The sequence below is a fragment of the Gopherus evgoodei genome, chromosome 2, assembly GCF_007399415.2.
Source record: "Gopherus evgoodei ecotype Sinaloan lineage chromosome 2, rGopEvg1_v1.p, whole genome shotgun sequence".
NCBI classification, from domain to species: domain Eukaryota; kingdom Metazoa; phylum Chordata; order Testudines; family Testudinidae; genus Gopherus; species Gopherus evgoodei.
Genome location: NC_044323.1, coordinates 112,902,433 through 112,924,636, shown reverse-complemented (window position 1 = coordinate 112,924,636; position 22,204 = coordinate 112,902,433). Strand labels below are relative to the sequence as shown.

The following is a 22,204-nucleotide window of genomic DNA, read 5'->3' as shown; positions in this document are numbered from 1 at the left end:
TGTCCTGGAGAGCAAAACTTGTGGAAAACTAAACATAATTGTTTTATTAGAATGAGGGAGAATTGTTTATATCCATCAATCCACTGCACACCTAGATAGTATTGTGTGCTAGAAAACCATATGCTTCAGGCTTCATAGCTTTGCAAAGGTATGAATCTTAACCCATGCCATGCAAGTTCTGTCCAGCACAGAGCCAGAGGGTAGATTCTTAGCTGATATAAACTATCACAGCAGGAAAAGAGAGCTGCTTCCATACTTAAAATTATTTCCCTCTGTCCTTTTGTTATGTTTCACAAATTGTCCCTGAAGAGGAAAAATAAAATGATATTTTTTTGCAATATGACCACCTGAATTTTACAGGAAAGAAATGGTAAAATGGTCAGAAAATAAAAAAGGAAGGAAAACACCTAAATAATGTATAGCATTCAGGAAACATACTGCAGAAATCTAAGGATCTTACTGTGGGAATTTAGATTTAGTGTGATCTGGACAACTGCTGTAAAAGCAGTGCTGTTCTGAGTGACCAGTTAGAGTTTTAAGGTAGAAGCGCTCATAAATCACAAAATCTATGAATCCATCCTATGTGGTGGTGGAATGCTGAGAATCGCTGCTTTCTAATGATATAACATTTATCTGCTATGATCATTTGAGAAAATGGACCTTATAGTTTCTGATCCTTCGTTTGAGCACTACTTATTTTTGGAACGGTTCCAGATCCCAGACCTCACATCACTGTTACCTCCTCCACTCCACCTACAGTTTTCATGAGAAGTGTAGGACTTTATCCATGACTCACTCTTTAATGCAGCTATCTTAGCAGTTGTTACCAAAGAAATTTAAAAAATTAGTAACCTGTCTCCTGCTACTCTCTCTGCTTGCTGCTGTTGACTTAATAAGCAACCTCAGTGGAGCATGGCATTTCTTTCTGGAACTAGGATAAAAATAAAAAATGAGTTGTATAGCTAACCCTTAGCTAACATAACATTAAATAAAAAAGCACATAAACAAGACTGTCTATAATTCACCATAATGCTCACTCCCGCTACCCCACCAACCAAATTACTGGGTGTTAAAGCTGATTGTGCCATTATTGCTTTAATAAGCATATGAAAACTTACTCCTTCTAATAGTTACACTAATTGGTGTGTATAAGTTCCATAGAATAACATTGGAACAAACATATTTAAAAATGAGGCTCTTAATTATGTATATATGCATTTCCCTATTCTGCCAGTTGTTATACATACAACTTCCAATCACTTAAATGAGAATTGCATGTAAATAAGTACTGCAGAACCAGATCCTAAATGAAGCAAAAATCTAAAGTTTTTGAGGGAGTTTAGGCAATGAGGAAATAAAATAATGACAGCAATAAAATTATTTGTCAATAATTGCATCTATTAACTAGATTGGAATTCAGATTTCCAAAACAGAAATTTCTCTCTTCCTTTATCAATCCAATGTAATAAAAAAGAAAACAATTTGGACATGAATTAATGAACCAGGGATACCTTGCTGAAATGAAAATGATTGTTTTTCTTCTTTTTGGAGTTTTGAAGCATTTCCTTTTAATTGTTGAAACTACAAAAGGCTTAATTGGTACTTATGAAATTAATTTGCATAAATGTAACTGATTTTAGTATTCTATGTAAAACAGTTATCTAAAGCGTGTTTTTATTTCATTTCAGGTCTGTAAACAGCCACTACTGCAGAAAAGTCATAGGTGGGATGGTTTGGAACCCAACTTTGAGGAGATCTTTGTCGGCTGAACATCTGGAGACCAAAAGCCTGCCTTCTCGGTCTCCTCCTGTTACCCCTACTTGGTAAACAAAGTTTCAGCCTTACAAAAAATAAAGGCAAATTGCTCAATTTCATTGTACATTTACAAAACAGGCCATAGTATATAATTTAAAATAGTCTGTATATATATTTTTAAAAGTCTATGTTATTTTAAAACAAGTAAGCTACCAAGGAAGGTGATCGTTATATCATATTCAGGGAAAAATCGATCAGTTCATTTCTTTGTCAAAGCACATTTGATTTATAGGTTTCGATTTATTTGCTGCACTTTGTACATTGTATGGTCACAAGATTTTCAGAAGTACTTTATGATCATTAATATCATTCTGGAGTGTATTAACAGCAGTGTTGTATGTAAAATGCAAGAGTTAATCATCCTCCTCTGTTCTGCACTGGTTAGGCCTCAGATGGTGTACTGTGTCTAATTCTGGGTGCTACACTTTAGGAAAGATATGGACAGCCTGAGAGAGTCCAGAGGAGAGCAGCAAAAATGAAAAAAAAAGTTTTAGAAAATCTTATGTCTGTGGAAAATCTAAAAAACTGGGCATGTTTAGTTTTGAGAAAAGAAGACTGATGGAGTGACATGATAACAGTCTTAAAATATGTCATGGGTTGTTTCTAAAAAGGAAAATTAATCAATCCTTCTCCATGTCCTATGAAGGTAGAAGTAGTAGCAGTGGGCTTAATCTGCAGGAAGAGAGATTTAGGGTAGATATTATGAAAAACTTTCTAACTATTAGGATAGTTAAGCACTTGAATATGCCTCCAGGGGAGGTCGTGAAATCCCCATTATTGGAGGTTCTGAAGAAGAGATTAGACAAACACCAGTCATGGATGGTCCAGCTTTACTTTGTCCTGTCTCAGCACAGGGTGCTAGACTTAATGACATCTCAAGGTCCCTTCCAGCCCTATACATCTGTCATTTCAACCAATTCTGTCACTGAAGTAAAACTTACTGTGTTCTGTAATTTAGATCTCAGGGCATGCATTGCAATAGAATGGAATTAGTCACATTTGAAAGAGCTTTACGAAGGATTCTGTCTCAACCAACTTGTGTTCATATGTTTCCTATAAGGAGGAGTCCTAGACTACGTCATGAGATTCGTAAAGCACGACACTCATCTGTAGACAACCTTACAAATGAGATTGCCTATATTACAGAAACAGAGGATGTTTTTTATACGTATAAGGGTTCTCCAACATCAAAGGACAGTGATTCAGAGTTCTCCCAGAACCGCAGTCCACGGAGGAGGTAAGGATCTCTGTAAACAGCAAGTCAATTGTTTTGACTTCAGATCTTACACATCTTTAATAGAGCAACAATATTATACTGAATTAAACTAATTTTGTATTTAAGTCTCTCAGAATTAAAGATTATGCAAAAAATGGGGACACCATAATATTTCATATACAAAGCAACAGGTATTTCAAAATATAACTAAAATGAGTGTTCTCAGTAACTTGGAAAATTGGAGAAGATATAATAAACTTACCAGCCATTGCCTGCCTTAGGCACTGGCCAGACAAAAGATCTAGAAAAATACATTTTCTAACTTGAAATGCAGTTTCTTTCTCTGTGACGCTAAGTAAGATGGCTTCTGGTGAGCAGGATTACTCCTGATCATATGCGCCATGTCACTTGGAGCATTCCAATCTTAAATGCAGTATATTCTCAGTTTTAAAACACGGCAAGAATTTTTGCCAACAAAGTTTGAGCCTAACCCTTGTCAGGTTTTGAGAGTGATTGCTGAGCCTGTGGCCACCACCCAGAAGTTCACCTGAACCAGAAGAGAAGGGCGCTTGTGAAGCTCTACCTCACAAAGGGCCTACCCATGAAGCTCCTGACTTGGGGAGATGTCCATTGGCTGTGACGCAGTACTTAAAGAGGCACAGGAAGTTGTCTGAGTAATTAAATGAATCTCTAACTGGCTGCTGCTATGGATCCTGCTAACTTGCCTGATTCCTGAGCCCTGTCTTTCTGTTCCTGCCCTCCTAATCCCAGACCCGCCCTGTCTGTCCTGGTACTTGCTTTCCAGCCTGACCCTCCGATCCCTGCTTCTACACTGTACTCTGATGCTGACTCCAGATTCAACCCCTAGCTTGGCTTCTGGTACTGGCTCTGTTTCTCAGCTTGGCTCTTGACTCTGATTCTAGTTCCTGACTCTAACTATTAGGTTTGACCGCCCATGCCCCAGTCCCTATTGGTTCACAGATAAAATTTAAACTGTAACCAAAGTGGACATGCAGTGCTTTTGCTGTTCTTAGTGTCCTGTTTCCCACAGTTTTCAAAACTGAGCCTCATTCAGGAAAATGACACCAGTATTCTCCCTCATAACTTGGCAATATGATAGTAAAGGTCTGCACATCTTAATTTATATATTTTTGAGCCATGTTGGGTGTTCACCGTATACTTTGAGAAACTGTGATAATAGAAGGTGTTAAAAAACACACATCACTGTAATTATCATATACAGGTTTACTATAAGTCAACTAAATCATGTAGTTCTAGTTGTAAACCCTGGGATTTAAGTATGCTGTCTCTCTCTTTGAAGATGGCAGAATTTTTACCGTAAGGTCACAAAAATGATTACCTGTAAAATAGGAAAAAACACAAAATTTAAGGCGTTACTTGCTTAGAATATATGACCATATACATTTGACTAAGAACACTGCCTGCTTGCCAATCTCACTCACAAAAGTGGGACTGAATACCAGCAAATTAAGTTGAATATTGGCTGTGCATGCAATAAGCATCATAGTACATACAAATATGCAATGTCACTTTTTTTGTGTAAATAATCATAAATAGGAAGCCTTGTCCTCCCACAGTAAAAGTGTAAAAAAGAAGTGACAGACAAATTATGCCCTTTCAGCAGTCTTTCATGTCTAAGTTCCTTTAAAAAGAGTTTCTGAGAACATTTAGTAATTCAGGAAATTTTCATATTAGATCATGATTGTAACCTGAGCAATATATATCTAATGTCTTTTGATTTTTGTTTTTACATTAATATGCAGGTGTGGTCATGCTGCTAATATTAATTGCATGTCTTCAAATAAAGATACACTAACTTTAAAGTTATGCTTTCTGACCACTTCACATTACAGCAGTAATTTGTTTTTGGCCTTTTTTAATTGTAGAGGTTGGGAAGTGATTAGCAACTGAGTAAAAGGGATTATGGAGAAGGGATAAGATAGTTAATGGAAGCAGAGGTGGCAGTACCTGAGCTGACAGAGGGAAGATGGAGAGTGGAAAGAGAAGTGATGGAGGAGAACTGGGCAAGTGCAGCAGAAGACTGACAGTAGATTAATAGGTGATGGGAAGTAGGCAGTCTCTGACAGAAGCATACAATGGCCAGCAGGATGGGTTATGTCTTGATAGGTCTCTTCTCCATTTTGCCTGTTGCTGTTTTTCTCTGCTCATTTTGCTTTTTTTACTCCAGTATTGTCTCTTTCCTTCCTGTTTACTACTTTTGTATTGGCTGGTTGTCTTGATAAATGCTATGAGAACAATTTATTTTTGTGTTATTTCTCACACACTGAGAACAGAGTTGCAAGTTTCACTGAGAATACCACAATTTTTTTTTTAAATATGACTTTTGCTGATGAATGGAGCAGAACACCAAATTGAGGTTGTATCCTAGCAATTTTGTTTTGATTCTGATAAACATGCAGGATAAGATCACCATTAGTTCACAAAATCAGATGTGTGTAAGTTTATACACATCTCCAGCATTTCCTGGGTGTGGTACAGATATGTTTAAACTATGGTCCCAGGAGGCCCAACTGAGAGTGCAGATTCTTTGATTTGAACAGAATTATACCGTGTGTATGTAGGGGTGAAAACAATGAGCTATTGACACAGAGAATGAATATGTCTGATAGCTATTGTGAAATGAATGGTCATGGATTTTTTTCCCATCTATTAACATTTGAGGTGGATAGTATAGTAACCATAAGGATACTACTTCTCCATAATTAAGATTGTAACTAGTTTATTGTAGCTGACTACCCACCCCTATAAACTCTGACATCCCAGCCTCTCCCCCCTCCACCCGCTCACACACACACACAGGTATCAAACCTCTGGCAAAATTAGGGAAAGTTTGAGGCTGCTGAACATAGGGAAGAGGACGATCCTCTCGTGCTATCTTTTCCCCATCTAGAAATACAAAAAAACCCACAACTTTGAACATAGTTTTGGTCTGAACATTGCTAGATTTACTCTGAAAGCAACATAGAATGTTTCTGTAAGGTTTGGAGGAAATTCATCATATAGTTTGTTTCATATAATATAGAAAATAAATTTAACTGATTTATAAAATAAACCCTGATTTAGGGTTGCCAAGCGTCGGGATTTCGACCAGAACGCCCAGTTGAAAAGGGACCCTGGCGGCACTGGTCAGCACCACTCACCAGGCAATTAAAAGTCTGGCCAGCGGTGCAGAGGGACTAAGGCAGGCTCTACACAGCTCCCGGAAGCAATGGCATGTCCCCCCTCTGGCTCCTACACATAGGGACAGCCGGGGTCTCTGCACACTGCCCCTTTCCCAAGCACTGCCCCTTTCCCACATGCTCAGGGTTTAGCTGATCGCCATATTTGGGGTCGGGAAGGAATTTTCCTCCAGGGCGGATTGGCAGGGGCCCTGGAGGTTTTTCGCCTTCCCCTGCAGCGTGGGGCACGGGTCGCTTGCTGGTGGTTTCTCTGCAGCTTGAGGTCTTCAAACCAATTTTGAAGATTTCAATAACTAGATCCTGGGATAGGGGTTGTTATAAAATTGGATGGGTGGGGTTCTGTGGCCTGCCTTGTGCAGGAGGTCAGACTAGATGATCAGATTGGTCCCTTCTGACCTATGAGTCTATGAGCACCGGTTCCGCAGCTCCCATTGGCCAGGAACCACAGTCAATGGAAGATATGGAAGCTGCGCCTGCGGATGGGGCAGTGCGCAGAACTGCCTGGCCACACAGGAGCCGGAGGGAGGGACATGCCGCTGCTTGAGATAAGCTCTGCCCAGAGCCTGTACCCCTGACCCCCAACCCCCTGTCCCAGCCTTGATCCCCCTCCTGCCCCCTGAACCCCTTGATCCCAGCCTGGAGCCCCATACTGTGCCCCAAACTCCTCATACCCAGCCTTGCCCCAGCCCTGATCCACACCCCACCTTCCGAATCCCTTGATCCCAGCACAGAGCCCCCTCCTGCACCCTAAACCCCTCATCCCTGGAGCCCTCACCTTCCCTAGGCCCCAACCCCCTGCCCTGATCCATCCCCCACCCTCTGAACCCTTTGGTCCCAGTCCAGAGCACCCTCCTACACCCAAAATCCCTCATCCCCAGCCCCATCCCGGAGCCCTCTCCCGCACACACACACACCCCAACCCTCTTCCTCAGCCCAGAGCCTCCTCCTGCACCCCAAATCCCTCATCCTCAGCCCTCCAACCCCCTGTCCCAGCTTGGAGCCCACACCCCTAGTCCAGAGTTCGTACGCCTTCCACACCCCAACCCCCTGCCTCAGCCTGGAGCCCCCTCCTGCATCTCAAACCCTTCATTCCTAGCCCCACCACAGCCGGAGCCCTCACACCCTCCCTCATCCCAATCCACTGCCTCAGCCTGGAGCCCCACTCCTCATTTCTAGCCCCACCTTGCACCCCAACCCTTTGAGCCAGCCTGGTGAAAATGAGCGACTGAGTGAGCTGGAGAGAGCAAGCAACAGAGGGAGGGGGAATGGAATGAGCAGAGGCAGGGCCTTAGAGAAGAGGTGGGGCCTCAAAGGAGGGGAAGGGCAAGGGTGTTCGGTTTTCTGCAAGTAGAAAGTTGGTAACCCTACTTAATTTGAAAATTTGACTTTTGCCTTATATTTTCTTTCTAATTCAAAGCAGGCCTGTTACTGTCCTTTTAAATTACCATATAGTTAGATCTCGTTGAAAATTTGAGTGCCAGTTCTGTTTGTTTAAATAAAAATGTTATAACTAATACAAATTATTAATTACTTTTATATAGAACTGTTTTGAAACCTACTCTTGATGCTCCTGTGTATATTTTGGTATTAAATGGCAGATATTGTGTGCATGTGTGTGAGCAAACAGATTGCCCTCTTAATGGTTGCAAGTTTTAAAGTTCATAGTGTTAGAGTGGCAGCTAAGTCTTTCCTTTTGCTTTATTTCTAATCCTTGGTCTGCTGGTGTGTGGTTTATTGTGGCGGACCTCTTCAGGGTAAGGTTTATTTTGATCCTTTGTAACAACAGAAAGAAAAGAGAGAGAAAAAGTACTCTCCATGCTTTCACACATGAAGATGAATTGACAGTAACATGTTCTGATAATATTGAAACAGATACTCTTGTGAGAATTTTCAGATTGAGATGTAAAAATAGCCATTTTTCAATAGATGTTCATGACCAAGTCTGGTAAATTATTTGAAATTTCAATCTGAAAAATAGACAAGATTCTTGATGATTGAGGTTGATGGGGGAGGGGAAGAAAATCTGATGAAGAATATATTAAACATAAATATTAAATTTAAAAAAGAAATGTATTAAATTAAGAATATATAAAATGACAGCCCTTGTTTCCAACAAATTGTTTCAACAACTAAAGTGAAGATAGTGAACAGTTATTTTCTCAAGTATTTTATTTGACCCTATACAAATTACATAGAGGGATGGCATATTGATTGTAGCTGGTCCATTTTTCCTGAGAGTCTTCCAAATACCAGTTTAAAGTTGCTAACTAATAGCCATTTTTAGCTTAACAAGCATCACTCGCTCATTTTAATTGTATAATCTGAACTCTTCATCTATTCATTTAAAAAAAACTATCTTTATTTTCAAAAGAAACATTGAAAGATGTAAAGCAGGATTAATCAAATACAGCAGACTGCCATTAGTTACTATTCTGCCTTTGAGTGCCTCATTTTACACAATGAAAGTGATAAAAGAATACTCAGTTTAACTGATATTACAAGAACATTTTTAATTTTTCTTTATTTTCATTTATAATTTAGCAAAAAAATTAAAAAGCATGTAGCTAAAGCCCTTAGGACCTTTGACTTATATTTAAATATACAATCATAAAACACTTTGCAGTGTGCAGTCACACCATAACGAACTGACTAATCCATTTGAGCATTGCTGTTTTTTATAAAGTGAAGATGGTATCATTTAAAGATTACAAAGTAGCAGTTTTGAAATCCCCTGTCTTTTATTTCTCCCTTGAGCATTTAAAAAGGAAAAGAGAGAGTACTGACTTCCTTTCATTCCTTTTATTTATACATGCCAGCGTGTGTCTCACTCATCCTGATCTAGAGAAGCCATCATTAGAAATGAGGGCGTAGAGGGCTCTCTGTTTCCATTCAGTCCTCAACTTTTCTTCTGAGGCCGCCAAAACTTGTGCCAATTTGATGCAAGCCATGATAGTGGGGGGGGTTTTAATGTGGAAACATTTGTTGATGTGAAAAGAAAGGGACCATTGCTATCAAACTGCTGGCAGATGGTGACATCTTTTCATTGTTGGACTCTTGACTTTGCCTAAACTTTACAGTCTGTGTTCCAGTCACTGAGTTAAAGTTCTGCTGCTCGCTCTTTGTAAACTGTGAATTAAGTAGGACGTTTGCACTAGTTTAGTTATAACTTGAACCAAATGCAGAGGAACTTCCATCAACTGCTTATTTGAAGATGCTTCATCCTTCGTTAAATGTATTTCTATTTCAGTTATGCATTCCTTAATTTCTCTCTCTCTGTATATAGCTATTATGTGTGTATAAATTGGTATGAACTGGCTTATTCATTGGAATAAGAGTGCAGCATTTGACATGCAGTGTGCTCATTCATCTGACACATTTCTCCTTTCACCATGTATTTGATCACTTCCCCTCTTAAACTTTTGAAAAAAAGTTCTACGTTAGTCCCAGACCACTAGCCTACAACTTGTGAAACCAGTATGACTCGGCTGTTTAGGAGTTTGTGGGAGTTATTTTGAGAGGGGAGTGCTGGGGGAATTTAAACTTACAATGGAAACTATGTCGCAACATTAACTAGAATGGCTTGCAGTGCTTTATTATTACTAATATAAGTGGTGTCCTCATTACCACTAAGTAAAAAGACTTTATTAGCTGTTAAAAGAAAACAGTTTGAACTAAAAATGTATGTGTTAGAGATATTATTGGGTTATGTTCTGTGTTGCTTAAGAAGGGAACAGTTGTTCTGTAAAATTCTGTTCCTGACCAGATCACATCATCCACTCCACCATGCTGGCCAAAGCGCAAGAGCCTCTGAAAAATATCAGAGCCATAACATGTGAAATGTATCTATGCCCCCCTCCATGTGGGAGAGAGCCAGTGAAGAACAGCTATGCCCACTGCTAATGGAAATTAATGCCTTCTTCAGAGAAACATGCCTGGCAAACTCCTTTGAAAACACAGTAGTCCACCCAGTCTTCAACCATTTAATCTGATGACCTCTTCAACTACCATCCCACATCAAACTTTCCATTCCTTGGCAAAATAATTGAGAAAGTGGTAACCACCAAGCTCCAGCAATATGTGACATCAGCAGACATCCTGGATGCTTTTCAATTTGGGTTAAGACTAGGCACAGCAAACAGAATAGCTCTAGTGGTTCTAAAAGGCTACCCTTTTTATGACCAGAGAGACAAACAAGATTTCCATGCACATACTACTGGACCTGTCTGAAAATTTTTCATAGGTTAATAGTATCTTGTGGTCTACTATGTACTGACATAGAAGGAATAGATGGCATAGTACTAAAAGTGGCTTCAGTTGTTTCTCAACAGGAGAATTCTGTGAGTAGTCATGGATTAACTGCTGCTGCTCTTCCAAGGCCCTCCCACAGGGATCCGTGCTATACTCCCTTCTCTTCAGTATATACAGCGGGGGAGAGAGTGAGATGCCCTGGGAACAGCTGCCAACAATATGCAGAAGACACTCAACTACTTTCACAACTGCTGCAACCACTACTAAGATCCCAGAATGTCTGTGAGGACAAAGAGCAACTTGCTCAAGCTGAACCCAGGCAAAACCAAAGTAGTAATGGCTTGAAGGGGCAAAAGCTTCTAAGATATAGACTCATAGACTCATAGACTCTAGGACTGGAAGGGACCTCGAGAGGTCATCGAGTCCAGTCCCCTGCCCTCATGGCAGGACCAAATACCGTCTAGACCATCCCTGATAGACATTTATCTAACCTACTCTTAAATATCTCCAGCGATGGAGATTCCACAACTTCCCTAGGCAATCTATTCCAGTGTTTAACTACCCTGACAGTTAGGAACTTTTTCCTAATGTCCAACCTAAATCTCCCTTGCTGCAGTTTAAGCCCATTGCTTCTTGTTCTATCATTGGAGGCTAAGGTGAACAAGTTTTCTCCCTCCTCCTGATGACACCCTTTTAGATACCTGAAAACTGCTATTATGTCCCCCCTCAGTCTTCTCTTTTCCAAACTAAACAAACCCAATTCCTTCAGCCTTCCTTCATAGGTCATGTTCTGAAGACCTTTAATCATTCTTGTTGCTCTTCTCTGGACCCTCTCCAATTTCTCCACATCTTTCTTGAAATGCGGTGCCCAGAACTGGACACAATACTCCAGTTGAGGCCTAACCAGCGCAGAGTAAAGCGGAAGAATGACTTCTCGTGTCTTGTTTACAACACACCTGTTAATGCATCCCAGAATCACGTTTGCTTTTTTTGCAACAGTATCACACTGTTCACTCATATTAAGCTTGTGGTCCACTATGACCCCTAGATCTCTTTCTGCCATACTCCTTCCTAGACAGTCTCTTCCCATTCTGTATGTGTGAAACTGATTGTTCCTTCCTAAGTGGAGCACTTTGCATTTATCTTTATTGAACTTCATCCTGTTTACCTCAGACCATTTCTCCAATTTGTCCAGATCATTTTGAATTTTGACCCTGTCCTCCAGAGCAGTTGCAATCCCTCCCAGTTTGGTATCGTCCGCAAACTTAATAAGCGTACTTTCTATGCCAACATCTAAATTGTTGATGAAGATATTGAACAGAACCGGTCCCAAAACAGACCCCTGCGGAACCCCACTTGTTATGCCTTTCCAGCAGGATTGGGAGCCATTAACAACTACTCTCTGAGTACGGTTATCCAGCCAGTTATGCACCCACCTTATAGTAGCCCCATCTAAATTGTACTTTCCTAGCTTATCTATAAGAATATCATGCGAAACTGTATCAAATGTCTTACTAAAGTCTAGGTATATCACATCCACTGTTTCTCCCTTATCCACAAGGCTCGTTATCCTATCAAAGAACGCTATCAGATTAGTTTGACACGATTTGTTCTTTACAAGTCCATGCTGGCTATTCCCTATCACCTTACCACCTTCCAAGTGTTTGCAGATGATTTCTTTAATTACCTGCTCCATTATCTTCCCTGGCACAGAAGTTAAACTAACTGGTGTGTAGTTTCCTGGGTTGTTTTTATTTCCCTTTTTATAGATGGGCACTATATTTGCCCCCTTCCAGTCTTCTGGAATCTCCCCCGTCTCCCATGATTTCCCAAAGATAATAGCTAGAGGCTCAGATACCTCTTCCATTAACTCCTTGAGTATTCAAGGACGCATTTCATCAGGCCCTGGTGACTTGCAGGCATCTAACTTTTCTAAGTGATTTTTTACTTGCTCTTTCCTTATTTTCTCTTCTAAACCTACCCTCTTCCTGTAAGCATTCACTATACTAGACATTCCTTCAGACTTCTCAGTGAAGACCAAAACAAAGAAGTCATTAAGCATCTCTGCCATTTCCAAGTCTCCCGTTACTGTTACCCCCTCCTCATTGAGCAGTGGGCCTACCGTGTCCTTAGTCTTCCTCTTGCTTCTAATGTATTGATAAAAAGTCTTCTTGTTTCCCTTTATTCCCATAGCTAGTTTGAGTTCATTTTGTGCCTTTGCTTTTCTAATCTTGCCTCTGCATTCCTGTGTTATTTGCCTATATTCATCCTTCGTGATCTGACCTAGTTTCCATTTTTTATATGACGCCTTTTTATTTTGTAGGTCACGCAAGATCTCAAGGGTAAGCCAAGGTGGTCTTTTGCCACATTTTCTATCTTTCCTAACCATCGGAATAACTTGCTTTTGGGCCCTTAATAGCGTCCCTTTGAAAAACTGCCAACTTTCCTCAGTTGTTTTTCCCCTCAGTCTTAATTCCCATGGGACCTTGCCTATCAGCTCTCTGAGCTTACCAAAATCCGCCTTCCTGAAATCCATTGTCTCTACTCTGCTGTACTCCCTTCTACCTTTCCTTAGAATTGCAAATTCTATGATTTCATGATCACTTTCACCCAAGTTTCCTTCTACTTTCAAATTCTCAACAAGTTCCTCCCTATTGGTTAAAATCAAGTCTAGAACAGCTTCCCCCCAGTAGCTTTTTCAACTTTCTGAAATAAAAAGTTGTCTGCAATGCAGTCCAGGAACTTATTGGATAGTCTGTGCCCCGCGGTGTTATTTTCCCAACATATATCTGGATAGTTGAAGTCCCCCATCACCACCAAATCTTGGGCTTTGGATGATTTTGTTAGTTGTTTGAAAAAAGCCTCATCCACCTCTTCCGCCTGATTAGGTGGCCTGTAGTAGACTCCCAGCACGACATCACCTGTGTTTTTTACCCCTTTTAGCCTAACCCAGAGACTCTCCACCCTTCCGTCTCCTATGTCCATCTCCACCTCAGTCCAAGTGTGTACATTTTTAATATATAAGGCAACACCTCCTCCCTTTTTCCCCTGTCTATCCTTCCTGAGCAAACTATACCCATCCACACCAACATTCCAGTCGTGTGTATTATCCCACCAAGTTTCAGTAATGCCAATAATGTCATAGTTGTATTTATTTATTAGCACTTCCAGTTCTTCCTGCTTATTACCCATACTTCTTGCATTTGTATAAAGGCATCTAAGATACTGGTTTGATCTTGCCTCCCAGCTTTGCCCTGACCCTCCTTCCTCTCTGCCATTATAGCCCGTGCTCCCTCCTGTTTCCAACCCATCTCCCAGGTCTTGTTCCCCACTTACCTGTGGGGTTTGCTCACCTGTCCCCGTCGAAACTAGTTTAAAGCCTTCCTTACTAGGTTAGCCAGTCTGTGCGCAAATAAGGCCTTTCCCCGCTTCGAAAGGTGAACGCCATCTGTTCCTAGCAGTCCTTCCTCAAATAGCATCCCGTGGTCGAGGAAGCCAAAGCCCTCCTGGCAACACCATCTTCTCAGCCAGGCATTCACCTCCATGATGCATCTGTTTCTGCCCGGACCCCTACCTTCAACAGGAAGAATCGAAGAGAATACCACCTGCGCTCCAAACTCCTTAGCCCGTACTCCCAGAGCCCTGTAGTCACTCTTGATCTGCTCAGCGTCACACCTCGCAGTATCATTTGTGCCCACATGGACGAGTAGCATGGGATAGTAGTCAGAAGGCCGGATAATCCTCGACAATGCCTCTGTAACATCTCGGATACGGGCCCCTGGCAGGCAGCATACCTCCCGGGATGAACGGTCAGGGCGACAGATGGGTGTCTCCGTCCCCCTCAGCAGAGAGTCTCCAACCACCACTACCCTACATTTCTTATCAGTGGTGGCAGCAGACCTCCCAGCCTTAGGGGTACGAGGCTTCACCCCCTTAACTGTTGGGGGTGATTTCTTCTCTCCTGTATCAAGAAGAGCATAATGGTTATCTTTTACCACAACAGGAGGGTTCGCAGCAGCGGTGGAGCACTGCCTGCTGCTAGAAGTAACCAGCTGGCTGTGTCCACCCTGAGCCTTCTCCTCCACTGGTGTGTCAGATACACCCTGAGGCATCTCCTCCTTCACTGGAGTGTCAGTAGTCCTGTCAACTAGGACAGCACCATCAGCTGTCTCCACATGGATACTGTCCAGGAATTGCTCATGGACATAGATGTTCCTCAGCCTGGCCACCTCCTCCTGTAGCTCTCCCACCTGCTGCCTGAGAGATTCCACCAGTAGGCACCTTTCACATTGGATGCCACCCCCAGCCTGGATATCAGGAAGTGGATTGCAAATTACAGTCTTTGCAAGCCCACACCAGAATCTGGGTAAAAGCATCCATGCTTTGGTGCTCTGTCTGGCTACAGGAGACAGAAGCAGTGCTGGCACAGGTGTTGCGGGTCCTCCTCACCATTGTAAGCCTCCCTCTGTCAAACTCTCTCAAATTCCTGTCTACAGCTCCCTATCCGCTCCTCTCTGCTGTAAACAGAAAGGTTTTCGATGTGGCTCAGGTTATGGGTTCAGGGGACCAATGGGTCACAGATGAGACTGACAAGGGACCCCCCCCCTTCCTACTCCCCTTCCAAACTCCCTTGCAAAACTCCCTGTTAGCAGCTCCTGTTCGCTAAGCTCCCTGGTCGCTTGTGCGCAGCTTTATAAAGCCTAGGCTTTATAAAGACTAGGCATTGTTCCCACCTTCCATTCAGGGGATACAGCCCCATTTTTCAAAATGGTGGAAAGCTTCAGAGTCCTGTGTTCCTCCTCACTAAACCTGGGTGATCAGGTGGCCTCAGTGTCTTGAAAGTGCCTTTCAATTCTAGCTTCCCAGAAAAAATGTTCCCCTTTCTCTTAGGGTAATCTGTACTACCTACTAAATCAGTGGGTAGTGTTCAGTGTATCGGGGATCGGTTTATTGTGTCTCATCTAGATGTGATAAATTGATCCCCGAATCGATGCCTGTACTCCACCTCAGCAGGAGGAGTAAGCAGAGTCGACAGGGGAGCTGCGGTGGTTGACTCGCCTCCGTGAGAATGGCCAGGTAAGTCGAACTAAGATACTTCGACTTCAGCTACGTAGCTGAAGTTATGTATCTTAGTTCGAAACCCCTCCTCCCCCAGGCCTAAGACAAGAACCTGGCCACGCTCTTGTTATCTGCAGAGTGGATTAGTGTACTTCACTGTAACTAAAGCTGAATGTGAAGACAGTTATCAGAGGGGTAGCTGTGTTAGTCTGGATCTGTAAAAAGCAACAAAGAGTCCTGTGACACCTTAAAGACTAACAGATGTATTGGAGCATAAGTTTTCATGGGTGAATACCCACTTCATCAGACACATCGCTTTTGTGAAGACAATGTGCAAACTCCAACTAATACAGAATGTGGCTACCTGTCTCCTCCATGTCCTAGGCTGTTGTGAATGTACGAGGCCCATAAATTCCTCCACTAGCTCCCAGTTGGTTTTGGGTGCCTAGATAAAGCCTCAGTCTTCATCATCAAAGCAGTTGAGCTCCAGCTCCATTCAGTGTGTAAAGTGCCAAGATAGTTGTGCTTCTCTGAAGCAAAGGTAGATAAAGCCAAAACACAAAGCCTAGTTTCCTCTTTACCACAGAATGGCTCTTTGGGATCTTAATGATGAATATTAGAGTTTTATAAACTAACTTTTGATTGCAAGTGCATGAGCTCACAATGGTTCCAAGCCTTATTATTTTCTTCATGATTCATTTTCCCTCTTGCTGTGTTTAATGGTTTGAGGAAATCTGTTCCATTTGAGTTTTTTTTCTCAAATGTGATACTCACAGTTGATTTAGAAATACTTAATGCCTTGATTTAATTAGATACAAAATAGCCTGTATTTTCTGTAATATGATGGTTTCCAACTTCTCTACATGAAATTCAGAATAGGTGGATACCATCATACCAGTATCTCAGTGCAAAATGTTTTATGTGGAAGAGATCAGTTATATTTCTAAAAGAGTTAGTATTGGAGATGAAGGCCGAAAGTATTATTCATTGTTTATTATAGAGCTGTATTTTCTCTGAAATATAAAGTTGATGATTTCAGTGAAGTGTTTTGTGCTTGCAAATTGTGTCTGAGGTGTATGAGGCGTTAATTTATACATTTATATAGAGGGGGAGAGAGAGAGAGAAATGCAAGTAGCCTAGAAGCTGTGTTGCAGATAGCAATTCTTTCTTGGACTAGAACACATGTAAAATATTATTTGGGTTACCCATTTTGTGTGTTAGAAAAAAAAATTACTCTACTCTAGCGTTAAGATTTTATAAATGAAGATTTTTTTTCAAGGAAAAGAAAGGCTTGCATGTGTTCAGGCTAGAGCCCCTCAGGCATAAACGCATGGAAGCGGAAATTCTTCATGAAGTGTCAAATTCTCCTGAACCTCTCTTCTGCTTCATCCCAATGATCTTGAGGAGGTTTGTACAATATTTTAGAACACATTTAAAGAATACATTAGGACTTATAAATTGTTTAGTAAATTTTGTTTTTATGAGTAGCTTTTAAATAAAATTGACTTTTACCTAGTTTGGACTTTGTTCAAAAAGGGTCTTCCACTGAAATCTTCCAGTCTCCCTAGAATATTTCCTCTTCTCTTGTCCCATAGATGTCTGAAGAGAGCAAAAGCACTAGCTTTTTGATAGAACATTCACTTTTTTGCATCCTTAAAGTTTGCATCTGAACTTACTCATATTGATGCAATATCCTTTCAAATGGATACAGTGAAACTGAAATAAAGCATATTAGCAGGATATTTCTTCTAACCTAATTAAAAGTGAAATGATTAGTTTAAAGTTAAATAATCTTAATTTGACCTGAAATTAGTAACCCATGTAGAAAAATGGGGTGGTTTATACCAAGCTGAGAGTGGGTGGGGCAAATTGTGTCTCGTCTGTCTGACAAATACTGAACTGGTATGGTGTGAATTTAGCTCCCTTCTTTTAAGGGATGACATTTCATGCCTATCACAATCTCAACAAAGGCAGGAAAGATGAATGCCCTAAAATATATTTCTAAAGTAAGAGTCAGCTACATGTCCGCGTTTCAATATTTTCTTTAATCGTAATATCGCTTTTCTCACACCACCCAGGAATTCTGTTAACCTGATACTAGAAAATTATTTTCTTAAAACAAATTCCATGTAAATATTTAGAAACTTCTTATTCACTTTTATTAATGAAATCTGTGAGATACTGATGTAATGTAATACGTAATTCTTACATTATTATGGAACAATACCTCAGTACATGTTCATGGAAATAACTCTGATTTTTTGGTAATGGAACTTCAGCTTTTTTTTTAATTTAAATAATAGAGAAAAATAGGAGCAGGAACTGATTTGTACTAAGGGTGTAATTTTAGCTTTGGTGGCCTGAATCTTCATTTTTAAGACATTAAAAGTAAAATTCTAACTATTGTGGCTCACCCAGTCAATCTAAATATGAAAAAAATTAGAATCAGCTGTCTAGAAATTAATAAATGAAACTAGTATTTAAACAGGATTGAGTTTATTTACATTCTCTTCAGTGAAGTTCCCATGTGAAAATAACATTTCTGAGGATTCTGGTGGCAGCTGTCTTGCCAAAAAATGACAGTTTTGAGAAATTGTTTTCTCAAATTGTCATTTTTTGGCAAGACAGCTTCCACCAGAATCCTCAGAAATGTCATTATTTTTTTACTTTATTTATTTTTTAAGTGCATCTTTTCTTCAGGAGTTCAAGACTGCAAAGGTGTGCAGAGTGTGAGGTTCTTTCAAGATGAGAATCTGATAAATCACACTTCTAATAGGATACGTTAGAATCCCAAAATATTATCTCCGTAGGAAAAGCTGGTTTAATAAAAAGCTGCATACGTAATGCCAACAGGCTACCTGGCACCAACCCGTCTTGACCATCTGCAATCCTGATAGGTTATATCATGAACTGGGAAAGCTTACTCTCTGTGGACAATATTTCCCCTTTGAGTACTACGAATGAAAACTACCACCAGTCATTTATTGGGGAGGAAAAATACAGTGGAATTCCTTCCACACTGTTAACCCCTAGTGTTACACTCATTGTTCTGAGTTTTTCAAATTAGGCTGCATTTTTTTATGCTTAAATTCAGAGAACCGTAATATTTCGTGGGCACCTTAGGCCTGTCTAATTCTCAGACTTGACTGAGGCCATGCCTAGGCAGTGAGGCATTCATGTAACCTCATATATCTGTCCAAGTCTCCATGTGAAGCCAGACTGATGCAATATTCGCAGTAAAGGTGGCGGTACCTCAGTTCCTGATCTTTGTGGGTTTGGGAGCACCAATCTTCTTCTCCTACTACCCACACATACACACATATATCATCATTAACGGTATCTCCATTTGATGGAAAATCCTCACTCATATAGCCAAGATCAGTGTCCCAGGTTGTAATCATGTGAAAAACTGAAAACATACCAGTTATACCTTGTGCCCGTGCCATTGCTTCAGAGTCTAAAGGCACCTGTGCCTTACCACCAGCATAATTCTTTTGAAGTCCAAAGGTACTTGCACCTCCTCAGTAGCTAGGAATGCTTGCACCTCTCTGAACCTGACATGCAACAAACAACCCACTATGTACAAAATGACAATTGTATCATCAGTGTCATCCTTTCCCTAGAGGGAAAAAAAGCAAGCAGAGATTTTGCAGCAGCGGAGTGTGGATCAAAAGAGGGGTGCCTCCACCAGCTGCTGTTACCTTATGGATGGAAATCTGTTGCCTAGCCAAACCCAGTGCTTAAAAAATAAGCAGCTGGTTTAATAGACAGCCAGTGTAAAACAAACAAAAAGGAAATACTTCTTCACACAATGCAGTCAATCTGCAGAACTTCTTTCCAGAGGATGTTGTGAAGGCCTAAAAAGAACTTGATATGTTCATGGAGGATAGGTCCATTAATGGCTATTATCCAGGACGGTCAGGGATGCAACCCCATGCTCTTGAGTGTCCGTAGCCTCTGTTTTCCAGAAGATAGACTGGATGTTGGGATAGATCACTCAATTTTCTGTTCTTTTTCATTCCCTCCAAAGTACCTGACATTGTCCACTGTCAGAAGACAGGATACTGGGTTAGATGGACCATTGGTCTGACCCAATATGGCCGTTTTCAGATTTCTTCTGTAAAAAAGATCTAGGAGTTAACCAATGGCTATCTTCCTAACAAATGAGGGCCATCATTGGCTACCGACTGCCATGCCCTATCCAGGGGAGTGTCTCTGGCCCGCTGCCACAATATGAGCTGGCTATGAAACTTCAGTTCTCTAACACACATGATAAAGAAAATTCCTTTACGAGGCTAGCTCATCATTTTCAAATCAGGCTCTTGAACTTAAAGGATAATGTGTATTAGTTTTAAGGTTACTGATAATTTTCCCAAGTTTCAATCAGTCTGTTAACTGATAGCACCTTATATCCGCTGCTATAAACTTTAAAACCTCATTCAAGGACTTGATCATGTGAGAAGGTGGGGCAGGACATTATAGATATGCTGCTTTTTTGGGGGGCGGCATCTGTACATGCACAAGCTGTCCTCTTATTCTTCTTTCCTATGGAGTTGTCAAACGAGTTCTCTTTTTGGCATAATACTTCAGCTGTTAGTTTGGATTCTGGCTTTTAGTGTTACGATTATTATGGTTCTTTTTTCCCGATGTGTTGCTTAACTGTTTGTTTCTTCATTGTAAGTTTATTGGTTTTTGTTAGTACTGTACCATAGATGTGCATGTTGCTTTAGGCAAAGAAGTTCCTTTAATAAAATTCAGAGAAGTAATTATACCATATCTTCCTAACTTTCAAAGGTTGCAGAATGTGGTGAAATGCCTTCAGTTTGCAAAACACAATGTATTATTAAAAGGAAGATTTTCTATTGTTTTCCTAATTAATTCTTTTTTATAAACTGTATTGTTTAAGATCCTAAAGTGGTCTTACAAACATGTCTATCTTTCCTGCTTCTGTTCCCCATTTAGCAATCCTTTTTTCCTGAGTTAATAACAGAAGCCAACATGATTTCCTGTTTACTTGTAACAGTTCATTAGTGTGATCTCTCGATAAGGATGTAGAGATCATTACAACTATAGCTGTAGCTACAGAACAGCCATGGGAGGTTACTCTGTTCATCATATACCAAAATGGTAGCAAGTGATGTGGTTAATTTCTTAGCAATGCACTGCTAATCTTTGGAGGACATTTCCCCACTTGAATTTTAGCAATTTTAAGGTATTGTAACTGACTTTCTCTTGTGGGGTTAAACAAGGTGTTAGTGTCCTTTGAGCATGTCTGTCTCAAAGTGCCACTTAATGTGAAAGGTGTATTTTGATTTTTTGAGCAGTCTCTAACACAGGGGTGGGCAAACTTTTTGGGACGAGAGCCACAATTGTATGCAGGGCCAGGGCACGGAGTTGGGGTGTGTGATGGAGTGTGAGGTGTGGGAGGGGGTGTGGTGTGCAGGAAGGGGCTCAGGGCAAGGGATTGGGGCAGAGGAGGGATGCAGGATGTATGAGGGGGCTCAGGGAAGGGGGTTGGGATGCACAGGGGTGCAGGGTGCAGCAGGGGGCTCAGGGCAGGAGTGGAGGGGGCTCAGTGCAAGAGAGGTGCAGGGTGTATGAGGGGGCGCAAGGCAGGGAGTTGGATTCAGGAGGGGTGCAAGGTGCAGTCAGGGGGCTTATGGCAGGGAGTTGGGGGGTGCGGTACAGGAGGGGTTTGGGCTCCAGCCTGGCGCCGCTTACCTAAAGTGGCTCAGGGGTGGCAGTGGCACGCACCAGGGCCAGAGCAGGCCCCCTGCATGCCTGCCCTGTCCCCAGCCCCACACCACTCCCAGAAGCGCTGTGGCCCCTGGGGAAGGGGAGCAGAGGGCTCTGCGTGCTCTGCCCTTGCTGCGCCTCCAGGTACCTCCCCTGAAACTCCAGTTGGCCGCGGTTTCCTGTTCCCAGCCAATTAGAGCTGCAGGGGCAGTGCCTGGAGGCAAGGGCAATGCTCAGGGGCCATAAGTATGTGGTGCTGCAGCGCTGTGGGCTGCATCCAAAGCCCTGAGCGGCCACAGTTTGCCCACCACTGCTCTAACGGCAATACAAAGAATTATTATGTAATGATTACAAGATAAAAGGGTCTAAATTCCCTCTGATATTTAACTTGTAGCTGAGAACTGCTCTTGACATGGCCACAAAAGCAGCATGTTTCTTAATCAAGCATACATTGAATTGGCTTTAAAAATTTAATGTTTAAAACCATAATTGAAGTAGCCACATTTGTTAACGTTTAGTCTCATGTGCTTGAAAAAAATGCCAAATGCTCTACTTCATCCCACCTGCAAGGTATATTGTGAAACAGGTTTACTATTTGTAAGTAGGAATTACAAAAAACTTCTTTGATCCAATTGTTTACTGAAGCTGTAAAAAACAGAAAAATAATAATAAGAGATATCCTAGAGCTGGAAGGGACCTTGAAAGGTCATTGAGTCCAGCCCCCTGCCTTCACTAGCAGGACCAAGTACTGATTTTTGCCCCAGATCCCTAAGTGGCTCCCTCAAGGATTGAACTTACAACCCTGGGTTTACCAGGCCAATGCTCAAACCACTGAGCTATCCCTTCAGCCACAGCCATGACCACAGATTCTTCTTGTTTTTAGAGACTTTACTGTGACCCCCTTTACATT

General features: G+C 41.4%; 1 protein-coding gene across 3 annotated transcripts in view; it reads left to right on the top strand.

Moving 5' to 3' along the window:
* PTPN3 (protein tyrosine phosphatase non-receptor type 3) overlaps positions 1-22,204 on the top strand; it is a 372,274-nt gene that overhangs the window by 240,888 nt on the left and 109,182 nt on the right. For all 3 annotated transcript variants that reach the window (XM_030551500.1, XM_030551501.1, XM_030551499.1), the window contains exons 13-14: positions 1,689-1,823; positions 2,876-3,052. In XM_030551500.1, the coding sequence (XP_030407360.1) occupies positions 1,689-1,823; positions 2,876-3,052 (312 nt within the window). The remainder of the gene's footprint in view (positions 1-1,688; positions 1,824-2,875; positions 3,053-22,204) is intronic.